Below are 17,213 nucleotides of genomic sequence, written 5' to 3'. Positions count from 1 at the left end.
AATAGGAAGGCCTCCATAACAAAAACTGCCTAAGTATCATCTTTGGGCACGGTTCCTAGCCAACTGGATAAAACTGAAATAAGTATATTAGGGGCAGGTTTTAAAGATAATCTTATTAACATAAAACAAGGCTTTAAAGTCCCATATTCTTATTCTTCTCACAGTTAAATCAAATAGTTTCTTCATTACCTAGAACAATGCCTCACACAAGGCAGGCACTCCCTGAAGGGAAGCATTGTTTTTGATGACTATTATCACTATTATCATTGTTATTTTCACTCCTCCTCCTCCTACTATTGAGAGTAAAAGAGTGAGTGTTTTCTAAGTAAATCCCGGACTATCTCAACCACAGTTTTGAAGTGTGTTTTCTTTGCTGCAGCACACAAGATTTGTGTTTTCACAGTTCCTTTAGATCCCTGGCCTTAGTCGCTTCAGTGTCTGACTCTGCGACCCCACACACTGTAGCCCACCAGGCTCCTCGGCCCATGGGATTCTCCAGGCAAGGATACTGGAGTGGACTGTCGTTTCCTCCTCCAGGGCAGCTGTCCTACTCGGGGATCAAAACCAAGTCTCCTGCATCGTAGCTGGATTCTTTACCGCTGAGCCACTGGGGAAGCACAGATGGCTTATTATTGCCTCAGACCAGATAACCGACGTTCTTAATCTTTGATTTTGTGAGAGACCTGAATGAGTCAGTAACTGCATGGTTTGTGTTCTGGAATGAGGCAAGGGAGACATCATGAGAATTACTCATGCTATGCATCTCTTGAACACTCCATCCTTGAGCTATGACAGCTTATTTGGCATGAAATGTGACTAACAATATCAATGGCAGAAGGAACGCCTGCATTTAATATTCTGGCCAATATGCCAGGGTCACTATTTCAGAGATTTTCAAACTATCTCCATTTTTATTGCGATTCACATTAGAAATATTACAATTACAGATATCTATTTTACCACTGAAAATTTAAGCTCTGGTAAACATCAAATATCTGATAACAGGTGTAATTAGGGAGATTAATCATCCAGTGACAATGCGAAATCTCTACCCATTTGCATCTTACTTTCAATATATTTAGGATTTCCCTGGTGGCTCAGACAGTAAAGCTTCTGTCTATAATGTGAGAGGCCTGGGTTCAATCCCTGGGTTGGGAAGATTCCCTGGAGAACGAATGGCAACCCACTCCAGTACTCTTGCTTTGAAAATCCCATGGACAGAGGAGCTTGGTGCAGGCTACTATCCATGGGGTCGCAAAGAGTTGGGCACGACTGAGTAACTTCACTTCACTTCAATATATTTCTTTGAGGACCTTGAAGTGGAGCTTTATTTGGGGATTCACCAAAATGACAAGATTATTTTGATACTTTGCATCATTTGGAGATATATCTTCTTTTAATTAAATAATTATATAATCAAGAGAGATTTTAAACGACCATTCACTTAATGACAGTATATAATCTAAGTTATTGATGCCAACCTTTGTTCATGAATGGGGAATATTTCAAATATCTTATAAACATCTATAATGTGATATTATATTGATAAGTATAGATTGATAAAATATTCAGTGGCAAAATCTGCTATGAATTCAATAACAATTTAAGTGATTTTTGTATCAGAATAAATTTTAAATACATTAAAAATATTTTAAAAACATATTCATTCACTAATATATGGCTTATATGTGGGTTTACATGCCACTGGTAGCATCTTCTTGGTTGCAGACCCAGATTGAGAAACAGGGTATAAATCAGACATTTAAAATACCACAGAAGCCCTTTCTTGACCTTTCCCAGTCATGTAAAAAAAACCTATCTACATCCTCAAAGTAAATTACATTCTTGCTGGCAATTCTGTGAAGTTATGCGCATTTTTAAGTTTTGTATAAGGAAATACAGTGTATAGTTTAAGTTTATGGCCTCTTTTTGCTCATTATTTTATTTGCAAGATTCATCTATGTTGCTGTTTACATTAGTATTTTGTTTGTTTCTATTGCTGAATGATATCCTCTTATCTGATTATACTATACTTTTTAACCAATTCTTTTGCTGATTGATATTGTTGAGTAAATTGGCATTGTTTATAATTTGGATTTGTTATGAGAAAATACTGCCATGAACATTTTGACATTCTAGTAAATGTCTTTTACTGAGTGTATTTCAGGTAGTTCTTTTTCTCAGAATTGAATTTCTAGGTCATAGTTTATGCATATATTCAATTTTAGTAAGTACTGAAAAATGATATGTACACATTTCACTCTTCCTATCAGCCTATATGAATTCTCTTTACTTCCAATCCCTGCAAACTCCTTGTATTTTCTGTCTTTCTAGCAATTTGGATAGGAAGTTAACTCTTTATAGTTTCAATTTGTATTACCTTGAAGAATAATAAGGTTAAATAATGGTTAAAATATAATCATTTGTGATTTGGATATCCTTTTTGATATCCATTTGTTTGTTTGAATATTGAGTGGCCTATATTTTTATTCATTTGTAGATTTTTCAGTAAATTATATACATGAGTCAGATGTATATATTGCATGTATTTTCTCTCACTTGTTGGTTTCAATTTTCTCCTAGTGAATTTCTCTTAATACTTTTGTTAGATGAGAAGTTTTTCACTTCAGTGCCGTCCAGCTCATCATTTTCCCCCTATATAGTGATTTCTATATTCTTTCACTGAAGCTCACGTCTACCCCATATTCTTAAAGACAGTTGTCTACACTATCCTGTAGATATGTTCCTTTATTGTTTCACCTTTCCCCTTTAGTTCTCTTCAATACAATATGGTTTTCATTTTTTTGTTTGTATTTCATGGTTTGAATTCTTGGTAATTATCTTTTCAAATATTGCTTCCTCTGCCTTATCCACTTTTTTCGTGGGATTATGACTCTTGGCATATCAGACATTTTCTGAAATTTTTTCTCTGAATTTTCTTTCCATGCTTAAAGCTAAGCATTTTCTTCTGAGCTATATCAATTCATTAATCCTCTGTGAATAAATCCATATTCATTAATCTTTTAATCTTCTCAATCCTACCTATCAAGTCTTTAATTTTTGTTTCTTATTGTTCTGTAACCACCTTTTTCTTTTTTATTAACAAAAACTGGCTATCTACTAAAATTCTCTATCCTAAAATGCATTTTCCATAAACCTGTAAATCAAAATTGTTGTAGCGTCCTTATAATTTTAACATCTAGATCATCTTCCTAAATCTCTATTTTTTATTTTCTTTTTTACTCTTTTTCTTTTTTTGTATGTATATTTATCTTGTATGGTGATAGCCTGGTAATATGTGATTGAATCCTAATTATTGTGTAAAAATATAGTAGGGTTAATTTTTATTTCTGAATGGTCTTATCTTTCCCGTAGATATTTACTTTTGCATATCTCTGACTTATCTCCTGAATCTAGTATTGAAACTGAGCTAATTTAAAGCTGGGTTTCAGTTGTTTTTCGGGCTGGGCTATTTCAGATTTGCCCTTGTACACCGAGTGTAGCCTTCCAGGATCTGGCATATTAATCAGGTTTCTTAATTGGCCCTGAGCTTCATTTCTCCCTTCCCTGAACTTGCAAGACTGCCAGAAGATTTACATAGCTTCTTAGCCTCATACACCAACCTCTAGTTATTTCTGAATCTCTAGGTTTCCTCGTGCTTAGGAATCAGCAAACATCAGGAAAGAAAAAATGGCACTGAGCTACAGTTTCATGTTCCATTCTCTCTGAGGTTTTTTTTTCCCTCAAATTTTGGTTGTCTTAGTAATTTTCTGATGCCTCCAAAGAGATTTAATGTGTTTTACCCAGCTTTTCCAGTTGTTCCTGTCAGTAGAGTTGGTCTGAAACAAACTAGTCCATCATACGCAAAAGCAAAGTCCCAAATATAATGTATTTTTGATAGGCCTGTTATGGTTTTTTCTACAAGAATCTGAAGAAAGAGCAGCTTTCCATTTACATGATATCACAACTGTCTAACTAAATAATATCAATTATTTTTACTTTTCTTCAAAGGCCTTGTTTCCAGTTAGCATTGTGCTTGCCAGGTACCTCCCTGATTTACTCCCGTTTTGAAATGTAGGAGCCCATGCTGACCATGAATTTTAGTGTAAGCCTTATTATTTTAGAAAATAACAGAATTTTAACTCCTACTACTATACTTGAGACTCCATTTAATTGAAACACTTTTCTGAATCCTTTCCAAGGGCTTTGGATACTTTTTCTATTCTGCTCCCACAGCTTTTATTATATGATTTTTCATGTTTTATTTTAATTATTTGTCTCTCCCTATCACTAGAGTATAGATCCCCTGGAGAAGGTCATGGCACCCCACTCCAGTATTCTTGCCTGGAGAATCTTATGGACAGGCTAAAGAACCTTATGGACAGGCGGGCTAAAGTCCATAGGGTTACACAGGACAGACATGACTGAAGGGACTTAGCAGGCACCACTACAGTATATGGCTATCCAAAGTCATAGCTATGCTTTATTTATCCTTATTTCTGGCACACAATTGAAGATACATATTTTTAATGAATGAATGAATAACATAATTCCCTACATAATCATGTTCAACTTGCAATTCACTAAGAGTATCAACTCCTTCTATCTATAGTTAAGCTTAGACATTTCATAGGCAGGATTAGTTGAGTTACATATATATTCATCTCATTCACAAACATATTTTAAAAAAGTCATTCTACAAAATTTTCACAGTATGCTATTGCAAAAAGATGATTATCTATAACCAGCCAGCTAAGTTGTTCTTAAAAATATATTAATGAACACAGGGTAAATAATAAGCCCCCACCAGAAACTGAATTATTTAAATTTTATTTAGAATTTATTGACAATTTTTATCCTTCTCCTGAGATGTTATTTTTTATTTTAGGTTTTTTACATATATTTCTATAATAATTATAATATATTCATTATTGCTTTCTAAATTGCCACCAAGTTACATGCACTGAAACATTTCTGGTAAATTAGCTGAATTTTCCTCTTAAAAAACCATAGCAGTAAAGTGACAAATGCTATTGTAATGACTTTAGGTACTATTTTCTCATAAATACTAAGATGAGTGGCCTTGAAGTGAATAGCTTTAAATAATATTGCTGAAACAGAATGTGATTTTCTGACACAGATGGCTTTTACTGTATAGAGAAATACTTGACATAAGTTTTTTTCTCTCTCTCTCATTATTGCAACTGATTAAAATTTTATGAGGATTACCTCAACATTCATTAGTCCTTTTGGGGCACAAGTCCAGCAAACTGCCCTTGCCCACTATTAATGATCAGAGGTAACTTCAACACCTTAGATTTATAAGACAATAAAGGTCAGGAAAAAAATTTAAATAACTTAGTCTGGGTTTTTTTTCAGATTAAATTGAGATATTTACCTCCTTCATTTTGTCCATTTTGACAAATTGGGGAATGACATTCACTTTTTAAATATACTGACTATTTTCTTATAACATCCCAATTCCTCTGATATATTATGTTATTTTATACGTGTTCCTTTTAAATATTAAAATTGGAATGAAGTGACATCTGCAAAGTATAAAAATAACAAAAGCAAAGCGGTTAATACTGGATCAACATATCACATCTGGCCAATGTCCATGGCTAGCATTCTACTCTCAAATGTTAGACAAAAGAGTAACATGTGCCTAAAATGCACAAGTAATTTTTATTAAGACAGCTCTGTGCTCTGATGCTTTAACAATCATCTGCATGTTCTCTCTTCATATATTGTTTTCCAAGTTCATGAGAACCTAGATCTTTATGGTACAATTACCAAGAAAAATATGCATTTTCATAATATACTGCTGCTGCTAAGTCGCTTCAGTCATGCGTGACTCTGTGCGACCCCATAGACGGCAGCCCACCAGTCTCTCCCATCCCTGGGATTCTCCAGGCAAGAATACTGGAGTGGGTTGCCATTTCCTTCTCTGTCAAAATATACTGCTGCTGCTGCTGCTGCTGCTAAGTTGCTTCAGTCGTGTGTGACTCTGTGCAACCCCATACACGGCAGCCTACCAGGCTCCTCTGTCCCTGGGATTCTCCAGGCAAGAACACTGGAGTGGGTTGCCATTTCCTTCTCTGTCATAATATACTAGGAGACATTATATTTTCTTATTTGTGTTTCTTGGTAGTTTATTTACCTGTATTTTGAAATAATTCAAGTTTAAATTCACCTGAAGGTTTGTTTTATTTTTAATAACTAGTGTCATTTTAAGTATTTACTTTGGTAGATTTTACTCTCTTATTTAATTATAACCCTTGAATTTTAATTGGTGAGCCTAAACAGCAACCCAAAGAGTCAGACCCAACTGAGTGACTGAACTTAACTGTCTGAAAGACCTATGAAAATTATCTTCCTTAAAAGTAATGGGAACAACATTGGCAAATTTATGAAGATAAAACTTTTTCAGTTTGCTGAAAATTGACCAAATGCTTATAGCGATCTGAGGAGCATTTATTTGAGTATTAATACAGCTGAATCTCAGTAAGACCAGTGAGCACTGTGGCCTTTTCCTTACAACCACGTGCCTTTTCAACTCTGCAATAGCCTTGAAAACCAACAGCCGACCATCATGGTGAAACTGTAATCTCCAGAAAGGCAGAGCAGGTTGCTACTCCTTCAAAACTTCCTCCCCAGAGACCTGTCATTCTTTATCCTGTCCAGGGGTTCTCTGAAAGATTGTCTTTATGTGACATACTCAGCTCAGCAGCGAAACTGAAAGTTGCTCAACCCTGTTGATTCTTTGGGACCCCATGGACCATAGAGTTCATGGAATTCTCCAGGCCAGAATACTGGAGTGGGTAGCCATTCCCTTCTCCAGGGGATCTTTCCAACCTAGGGATCAAACCCAGGTCTCCTGCATTGCAGGCAGATTCTTCACCAGCTGAGCCACCAGGGAAGGCCAAGAATGGAGTGGGTAGCCTATCCCTTCTCCAGGGGATCCTCCCCAACCAGGAATTGAACCAGGGTCTCCTGTATTGCAGGCAGATTCTTTGCCAGCTGAGCTACCAGGGAAGCCCACAAAACCTCTTTTCCCAGGTGTTTTTTGAAAACAGTACGAGTTATTTAAACTGTTGTTTAACCTAGCAGCTGCTGAGGACAGTGGATAACATTTGGAGAAAACAGTAGGCTGAAACATAGCTTCCAATTCATTTTACGAAGCAAAAGCATGAGGTATTATACCTTGTATGAGGTATGATACCAAAAGCAGACAAAGATATCACAAGTTAAGACAATTATAGGCCAAAACCTTTAGGAATATAGATGCAAACTTCCTTAACAAAATACTGTCAAGTTGAATCCTGCCCTTATAAAAAGAAATTATACACTATGACGAAGTAGAATTGTTCCTGGGAATGCTTGTTTATTCTGCATACAAATATCACTCAATGTAATAACTAACAATGTAATGTTTGATTAATATACCATATTGACATGAATAAAGAACGAATATTACATTATTTCTTTGACAAAAAGAATGCTTAATAAAGTAGAAGTTGAAAGAAATTTTTATATCCTGAAAAAGATCACGCATTGGATAATTAGGTAGAAAAAAAAAAAAAAGAAGATGTCTATTTGGAATGGAGGAATTAACATCTCCTTAGGAATTAAAAAAAAAAAAAAACACACAACTATCAGCCAATAAATCAGGTCAGCAGGATACAAGATTAATATACTGAAATTAACTACTTCTGTGCCCAAGCAATAAACAGTCCATGGGGTCACAAAGAGTTGGACACAACTGAGCGACTAAACTGAATATACCTGAAACAACCTGAAAATTAAGAAAATAAGTCCATGTGTAACAGTATCAAAAAGAACAAAACACTTAGGGATATATTTAAGAAACAGAGACGTTTGACTTGTGCACTGAAAACTACAAAGCATTACTGAAACAAAGAAAACTAAGTAAATTAAAAGGTGGCATGTGTTCATTTACTGGCAGACCTAATGCTGTTAAGATAGCAATACTCATCGAGTTGGTCTACAGGTTTGACATCAGTTCAGTTCAGTTCAGTTCAGTCGCGCAGTCATGTCCATCTCTTTGCGACCCCATGAATCGCAGCACGCCAGGCCTCCCTGTCCATCACCAACTCCCGGAATTAACCCAAACCCATGTTCATCGAGTCGGTGATGCCATCCAGCCATCTCATCCTCTGTCGTCCCCTTTTCCTCCTGCCCCCAATCCCTCCCAGCATCAGAGTCTTTTCCAGTGAGTCAACTCTTAGCATGATGTGGTCAAAGTACTGGAGTTTCATCTTTAGCATCAGTCCTTCTAAAGAACACCCAGGACTGATCTCCTTTAGAACGGACTGGTTGGATCTCCTTGCAGTCCAAGGGACTCTCAAGAGTCTTCTCCAACACCACAGTTCAAAACCATCAATAATTTGGCACTCAGCCTTCTTCACAGTCCAACTCTCACATCCATACATGACCACTGGAAAAACCATAACCTTGACTAGATGGACCTTTGTTGGCAAAGTAATGTCTCTGCTTTTGAATATGCTGTCTAGGTTGGTCATAACTTTCCTTCCAAGGAGTAAGCGTCTTTTAATTTCATGGCTGCAATCATCATCTGCAGTGATTTTGGAGCCAAAAAAAATAAATAAATAAAGTCTGACACTGTTTCCACTGATTCTCCATCTATTTCCCTTTAAGTGATGGGACCAGATGCCATGATCTTAGTTTTCTGAATGTTGAGCTTTAAACCAACTTTTTCACTGTCCATAATCCCTATCAAATGTCAAGTTTTTTTTTCTTGCAGAAATTAGCAATCTGATTCTAAAATTAATATGGAAATTATGAAGAATTTAGAATAGTCTAAAGCATCTTGAAAAAGAACAGCTAAGTAGGCAAACTCACACTTCTGGATTTCAAAATGTACTACACAAGCTACAAACAGTCATGACTGCGTAGTACTGGCATACAGTAAATATTAGACTAATGGAATATAATTAAAAATCCAGAAATAAACCCACATAGATGGCACAGTGGTAAAGAATCTGCCTGCCAAGCAGGAGACATGAGTTCAATCCCTGAGTCGGGGAGATCCATTGGAATGGCAATCCATTCCAGTGTTCTTGCTAAGAAAATTCCATGGACAGAGGATCCTGGTAGGCTGCAGTTCATGGGATTCACAAAGAGTCGAATATGACTGAGCACACACACTAGGCTAGGCTATTTATGATTAACTGGTTTTCAACAATAGGGCTAAGACAATGTCAATGAATGGTGCTGGGAAAATGGATATCTACAGGCAAAAGAATAAATTTTGACCCCCCCCCACCAACTATATGCAAAATTAAGTTAAAAATGCATCAAATACTGAAATATACCACCTGAATTTATAAAATTCTTAAGAGAGCTGAATCTTCATGACCTTGCATTAGGGAATGGTTCCTACATATAATACTTAAAGAACAAGAACAAGTTAACTTAATAACATTTTTTTTTAAAGACGAAATTTTGTGTGCATTAAAGTCACTATTAAGAAACTAAAAAGGCCATGCATGCATAAAATGGAAGATATGTGATTTGCAAATTGTATATCTGATTACAGTCTAGTAATATATATGCAGTATATATATACAGTAAGATATATGCAGAACTATTGAAATTCTACCAAAATAATCATAAACATTTAAAAAGTGAGCAAATTATTTTGAACACATGTTTCCAAATTAGGGAAAATGTTAATTAGAAAATGTGATGTCACTTCCATTCACTAGAATGACAAAACAAAAATCACAGACAATAATAACTGTTAATGAGAATGTGAAAAAATTAGAACCCTCATACATAGTTTGTGGGAATGTAAAATGGTGCATTAGAAAACAGTTAACAGTTCTCCAAAAGTGAATCACTGAGCTTTCATGTGGCCCAGTAATATCACTTGTAGGTATATACTCAGAGGAGTTGAAAACATATGTCCACACAAAAACTTTTACATGAGTGTTCATAGCACCAAAGTACAAATAGCCCAACTGTATTTATGAATGACTAAAGAAGCATGGTGCATCCGCACAATGGACTTTGCTTTTGTTCAGTAGTTAAGTCATGTCTGAATTTCTGCAGCCCCATGAACTGCAGAACACCAAGCTTCCTTGTCCTTCACCATCTACCTGAGTTTGCTCAAACTCCTGTCCACTGAATCAATCGGGTCATCCAACCATCTCATCCCCTTTTCTTTCTGCCCTAATCTTTCCCAGAATCAGGGTCTTTTCCAATGAGTTGGCTCTTGGCATCTGGTGGCCAAAGTATTGGAGATTCAGCTTCAACATTAGTCTTTCCAATGAATATTCAGGGTTGATTTTCCTTAGGAATGACTGGTTTGATCTCCTTGCAGTCCAGGGGACTCCCAAGAGTCTTCCCCAGCCTCACAGTTCAAAAGCATCAATTCTTTGGCATTAAGCTTTCTTTATGGTCAAACTCTCACATCCATCCATGACTACTGGAAAAGCCATAGCTTTGACTCTACAGAACTTTTGTCAGCAAAGTGGTGTCTCTGCTTTCTAATAAACTGTCTAGATTATTAGTTGTCTAGGTTTAATAAGCTGTCTAGCTATCAGGAGCAAGTGTCTTTTAATTTCATGGTTTCAGTCACCATCCATAGTGATTTTGCAGCCCAAGAAAATAAAGCTTGTCACTGTTTCCATTTTTTCACCATCTATTTGCCATGAAGTGATGGGACTCGATGCCATGATCTTAGTTTTTGGAATGTTGAGTTTTAAGCCAGCTTTTTCACTCTACTCTTTCACCCCCATTAAAAAGCTCTTTAGTTCCTCTTCACTTTCTATCACTAGAGTGATATCATCTGCATATCTGAGACTTCTGATGTTTCTCCCAGCAATCTTGATTCCAGCTTGTGATTCATCCAGCCTGGCATTTTGCATGATGTAATCTGTATATTAATTAAATAAGCAGGGTGATAATATACAGCATGTGATATTCCTTTTCCAATATCGAACCAGTCAGTTCTTCCATGACTGATCCTAACTGTTACTTCTTGAGTAGCATACAAATTTCTCAGGAGATGGTAAGGTGGTCTAGTACTCCCCTCTCATTAAGGATTTCCCATAGTTTGCTGTGATCCACACAACCAAAGGATTTAGCATAGTCAATGAGCAGATGTTTTTCTGGAACTCCCTTGCTTTCACCATGATCCAACAAATGTTGGCAATTTAATCTCTGGTTCCTCTGCTTTTTTGAAATCCGTCTTGTACATTTGGAAGCTCTTAGTTCACATACTGCTGAAGTCTAGCTCAAAGAGTTTTGAGCATAACCATACTAGCATGTGAAATGAGCCCAACTGTATAGTAGCTTGAACATTGGAATTTCCCTTCTTTGAGGTTGCAGCGAAAGCTGACCTTTATCCAGTCCTGTGACCACAGCTTAGTTTTCCAAACTTGCTGACATACTGAGTGCAGCACTTTAACAATTTCATCTTTAAGAGTTTAAGTGGCTCAGCTGGAATTCTGTCTCCTCCACTGGCTTTTTTCATAGCCAGTGTGTTTGTAGAGCTTCCTAAGGCCCCTTTGACTTTACTCTCCAGGATGTCCAGCTGATGAGTGACCACAACATCCTGGTTATCTGGCTAATTAATACCTTTCTTGTATGGTTCTGTGTATTCTTGCCACCTCTTCTTAATCTGCTCTGGTTCTGTTAGGTCCTTACATTTCTGTTATTGTGCCTATCCTTGCATGAAACATTCTCTTGATACCTCCAGTTTTCTTGAAAAGATCCCTAGTCTTTCCCATTCTATTGTTTTCCTCTATTTCCTTTCATTGTTCATTCAAGAATCTCTTATCTCTCCTTGCTATTCTCTGAAACTCTGCATTCAGTTGGGATTACATTTCCCTTTCTCCTTTGCCTTTCATTTCTCTTCTTTCCTTAGCTATTTGTAAGGCCTCCCATGGCAACCACTTTTCCTTCCTTCATTTCTTTTTCTTTGGGATGATTTTGGTCACTGTCTCTTGTACAAGGTTATGAATCCCCATCCATAGCTGTTTGGGCACTCTGTCTACCCGATCTAATCACTTGAATCTATTCATTCAATCTACTCTATTATCATAAGGAATTTGATTTAGGTCACGCCTGAATGGCCTAGTGGTTTTCCCTACTTTCTTCAGTTTAAATCTAGATTTTGCAATACGGAGCTCATGATCTGAGCCACAGTCAGTTCCCAGTCTTGTTTTTGCTGACTGTATAGAGCCTCTCCAGAGTCCTATTGGCTGCATAGAACATAATCAATCTAATTTTGGTATTGATCATATAGTGATGTCCATGTGTAGAGTTGACTATTGGGTTGTTGAAAAAAGGAATTTGCTATGACCTGTGTATTCTCTTGACAAAACTCTGTTAGCCTTTGCTCTGTTTCATTTTGTATTCTAAGGCAAAACTTGCCTGTTATTCTGGGTATCTTTTGATTTCCTAGTTTTGCGTTCCAATCCCTTATGATGAAAAGGACATCTTTTTCTGTTAATTCTAGAAGGTCTTGAAGGTCTTCATAGAACCCGTCACCTTCAGCTTCTTTGGCATTGGTGGTTGGAGCATAAACTTGGGTTACTGTGATGTTGAATGGTTTGCCTTGGAAATGAACTGAGACCATCCTGTTGTTTTTGAGCTTGTATACAAGTGCTGTGTTTTAGACACTTTGCCTTGACTGTGAGGGCTACTCCATTTCTTCCAAGGGATTCTTGCCCACAGTACTGGGTGTAATTATGTATACTTCCCTTTTATTCTCAAATATGCTCCCATTTGGTTGATAAATTAGTTTGTATCACAAGACTTAAGAGCATAGTATCTTATATTAATAAGCATATGCTGGTATTTTTAGCCTCTGTCATGGAAAGTAATTCTGGCAAGGAATAAGGTAATAGCTTTGGTATGGGCAACTGATAATATCTGCCACTAATTAAGTACTACATAATTTCTAATTTTGAAATTAGACATTGTATAAATTAAATAATTCATACTAAAATTCTCTGTGATTATCTGGTTGTCTGTGAATGTGAATTTAAGAAGAATCCTCAGTGAGCCAAGCCAATTTTATTATCAGGGAAAAATCCAATTTTGTCTTTTTATTTCAAAATATTGATAAAGATATTTTTAGCTGCTTCTCCATTTTTGCTTTTCTATTTCTTTTCATGATATTCTAATATATTTTGTTTGGTTTTCCTGCAGCATTAGACCCAGTGACCAAGCAACTTATGCTTCAGACAGCTAAGCCAACTTTTGGTCATCTGTCAGATGTAAGTAAAATGTTCAAATAATAACACAAATTGCTGTTCATGATAATTAAATGTAAGCATTTATTATGTTTAAATATGCTTGGTTTTCTTGCTAATAAAAATGAGTTCATATTATCCACCACAGAAAATAATGGAATAGGATATTTGTAAAAGTTCTTACAATGATCCATTTACCTACTTATGTGTTTCAATGTTATGGTAATACTTCTATAATGTGCAGACTTACAACACACCACAAAGACATCTATGGCTTATCACAACAAAGTTTACCATGTAATCATTCTTACATAAAAAAAACTTCCCTATTTTTGTTCTAGGAGCTTTATAGTTTCAGATCTTATGTTTAATTCTTTAATCCATTTTGAGTTGATTTTTGTATATAGTGTTTAAGATAAAGATCTAATTTCATTCTTTTTCATTTCTGCAGTGTAGGCACATAGATGAACTTTGGGGAGCTTATGCTAAATGATATAAACCAGTCACAGAAAGACAAATACTGCACAATTTTACTTACATGAAGTAACAAATTAGACTCGAGGGAGCAAAAATTAGAATTGTGGTTTCCATGGATTGGGGGAAGAGGTTAATAGGGAGTTGCTAACTCCCCATTCCAGGGTATCTTCCTGACCCAGGGATTGAACCCAAGTCTCCTGGGTTTCTTGCATTGCAGGCAGATTCTTTACCATCTGAGCACCAGGAAAGTCCCTAATTAATTGATATAAAATCTCAGTTTTGCAAGATGAATGTTCTAGAGGTCACCTGTACAACATTCTGCCTATAGACAATACTACAGTATTATATACTGAAAAATCTGTTAAGTATATAACACTTTTTCAGTGTGAGCATATTCTTTTCATGTAAATAAGATATAATTGCCATAAATGCAGCTTATACCAATCTCTATAAAACTTACATTTATAATGTATTATAGAATGCGTGTGTGTGCAAGCTCAGTCGTGTCTGACTTTTTCAGACTCCCATGGATGGTAGCATTCCAGGTTCCTCTGTCCATGGGGTTTTCCAGGCAAGAATGCTGGAGCAGGTTATTTCCTCTTCCAAGGGATCTTCCTGACCCAAGGATGGAACCCACATTTCCTGCAGCTCCTGCATTGGTAGGCAGATTCTTTACCACAGAAACACCCAGGAAGCCCTTGTAGAATGCACAGAGGGTCATTATAAATTATACCATTTAGAATATTTTTTCTCTTTTTTTAAATTTATTTTAATTGGAGGATAATTTCTTTACAATATTTTGTTGGTTATACAAGAAAAGAAAAACATTGAACAAGTTTATGATATAATGAGAATATGGGGAAAAGTTTAAATCAATAACATTCTGGAGAGGTCTGAAGAAGGCTAGAATCCTGATGGCATTGTTCTACATAAAAGGAAGGGAGAACCCAAGGCCACATATCTGTAGTGAGTATTTGTGAGAATGGAAGATATGATGTGCGATTTGAGAAAATAGTAGAAAAATCAAGGGAAAAGGAAGTAGACTGGCAATTTAACCAAATAAGAAGATTGAGGCCCAGAAATCCCTGAAGGAAGTTTTTAAAGACTAACTTGTTTATGGCTTCCCAGACACCACTGGTAAAGAATCCGCCTGAAAAAGCAGGAGATGCAAGAGACAAAGGTTCGATCCCTGGGTTGTACAGATACCCTTGAGTAGGAAATGACCACCTGCTCCAGGATCCTTGCCTGGAAAATTCCACAGAGGAGCCCATGTGGGCTACAGTCCATGGGGTCGCAAAGAGTCGGACACGACTGAGCACAGCACTCACACACAAACGTGTTTATGGAGTGGAGCTCAGAGCCAGACATCCCTTCCATCTCCCCACAAAATTCTTAGTGAATCCCTTTAACTCACTTATGTTTTGGTGTTTCCTTGTGGTTGAATTTGAACACACGTGGAGTATTCCTTTAGGACTAAAGAGTGGTGAGAATAGAAGCTCCCCAGAGAGAGCAACATGTGGGTTATTCTTTGAATACTCATCTGGGATTTCTGAATGAAGATGCTCTTCTCATCTATGTTTTGGATTAAATCATTGTGATAAAACTGACTTCACTATGGTTGCCAAATGATACACACCTTGATGGTAGTTGGCCTATGACTGAGTAGAAGACAGACATTATGAGGTGAACATTGTGCAGTTTAATATGGAAAGATTCAAAGTGAAAGAAAGTGAAAGTGTTAGCCGCTCAGTCGTATCTGACTCTTTGCAACCCCATGGACTGTAGCCTCAGGTTCCTTTATACATGAAATTCTCCAGGCAAAATTACTGGAGTGAGTTGCCATTCACTTCTCCAGGGAAGCTTCCTGACCCAGGAACCGAACCCAGGTCTCCACATTGCAGGCAGATAAAGTGTTAAATACATGAACCATTCCATATATTTGAATGAGAGATTTAAGAAATGTCATTCTGAAGTTTTAAGCTAGTAATGGATATATAACTGAGCTACAACAGATAACCAAATCTTAAGATATTAAAGCATTTCCAGGATTATTATAAAATGTCCATGACAGATGTCACCTGTAGAGGTGAAATTCCCTAGAGAAAGTACACTATTGGGTGATTTGGTCATCCATCAAGTATTAGAATGATTTAGTGAGGTTGAAAGCTGCCAGAAAATAGAGAAATGTATTGGGGGTGTAATGCCAGTGACATGAGAAAAATATTTTGATTTGTGGCTAGAATATGCCACTGAAATGCTCAGAAGGAACAGGTTTAAAGTAGAGAAATGAAAGAGATTACAAAATCATTTGTAAGACCAGTGCTAGGACTTACATAACGTGGATGTGTCTCTCTGTTTTTGGTGGCATTATATGATAAAGTGGAAAGTAGCTGGGGCTAAGATGAGAGGATTTTGATTCTAAATCAAAGAGACAAGAAATAAAATACCTTTACACATATTTTGAACACTAAAGAGACTTTGTAATAAGTCTTCTGAAATATGATGTGGAGAAAATACTGGGACTCCTCAGAAATAGTACTTTAAGAGCAATTTATAAATTAGCCTTCCTGGAAAGACCTTGAATTCATTAATAAAACAAACTTGCCCCTTTATATCTGTCTCTTAACTGTTTTAAAATAAAGAAGACTAAAGGTAGGAATTCCTGCCCTCAGTAAACAAAAAGAAATAGCCGACTTGAAACTTCAATTGTCATTTTAAATTGGCCCATCTGCAGACCGCTAATACGTGTCTCATCTGCCTGAGATCATATGAGATGAAGAACAGGAAGAAGTTGGCTTCCCAAACTTGCCCTTGGCACTGGAATTGCCCACTAATTTGATTCTGGTCTGGTGGTTGTCCTACATAGAACTGGAAGGACCACCTGAGGCAGGAAAAACAGATTTTGGAAATAAAAGCAAAGAGCCTTCCAAGAGGCGAGGAAATAGAAACCACCATTCATTTTGGTTATTTTAAGGGTAGAAACCATAATCTTCTAGAGAAATTAAGCTCATGGAATGAGAGGGTTTGAAAGGAATGCTGAGATATCGGTGTGAGCAGCTTAGTCGCTCCTTCGTGCCCAACCCTTTGTGGCCACACCCGCCATGCAGGCTCCTCTGTCCGTGGGATTTTCCAGGCAAGAACACTGGAGTGAGTTGTCATTTCTTCCTCCAGGGGATCTTTCCGATTCAGGGATCAAACCTGCGTCTCCAGTGTCTCCTGCATTTTCAGGCGGATTCTTTACCACTGAGCCACCTGGGAAACCCAGGGATATCAGTATTAGGGGCTAAAGGTGTTTGTGGAAGGTGGGCTATAGCTCAGAGGATAAAAGGTGCTAAATAGATACGGATTGAACTTTTAAGTTCACCTCTAAACCTCCCCTTTTGTAGCAATAATAATTGCATACTTCCTGACTTAAGAATACCTACTGACCCGTGCTGTGTGCTTAGCTGCTTGGTTGTGTCTGACGCTTTGCGATCCCGGGGGCTG

General features: G+C 36.9%; 1 protein-coding gene across 3 annotated transcripts in view; it reads left to right on the top strand.

Annotated features, from left to right (window-relative positions):
• Positions 1 to 17,213, top strand: part of CNBD1 (cyclic nucleotide binding domain containing 1) — a 506,340-nt gene that overhangs the window by 428,532 nt on the left and 60,595 nt on the right. For all 3 annotated transcript variants that reach the window (XR_009490548.1, XM_025001902.2, XM_059874508.1), the window contains one exon: positions 13,207 to 13,274. Coding sequence is in view for 2 of the 3 variants with exons in the window: in XM_025001902.2 (XP_024857670.2) it covers positions 13,207 to 13,274 (68 nt within the window). In the remaining variant the exon portion in view is untranslated. The remainder of the gene's footprint in view (positions 1 to 13,206; positions 13,275 to 17,213) is intronic.

This window comes from Bos taurus, chromosome 14 (genome assembly GCF_002263795.3).
Source record: "Bos taurus isolate L1 Dominette 01449 registration number 42190680 breed Hereford chromosome 14, ARS-UCD2.0, whole genome shotgun sequence".
NCBI lineage: Eukaryota > Metazoa > Chordata > Mammalia > Artiodactyla > Bovidae > Bos > Bos taurus.
The sequence above is the reverse complement of the archived record's forward strand: the minus strand, read 5'-3'. Positions and strand labels throughout refer to the sequence as shown.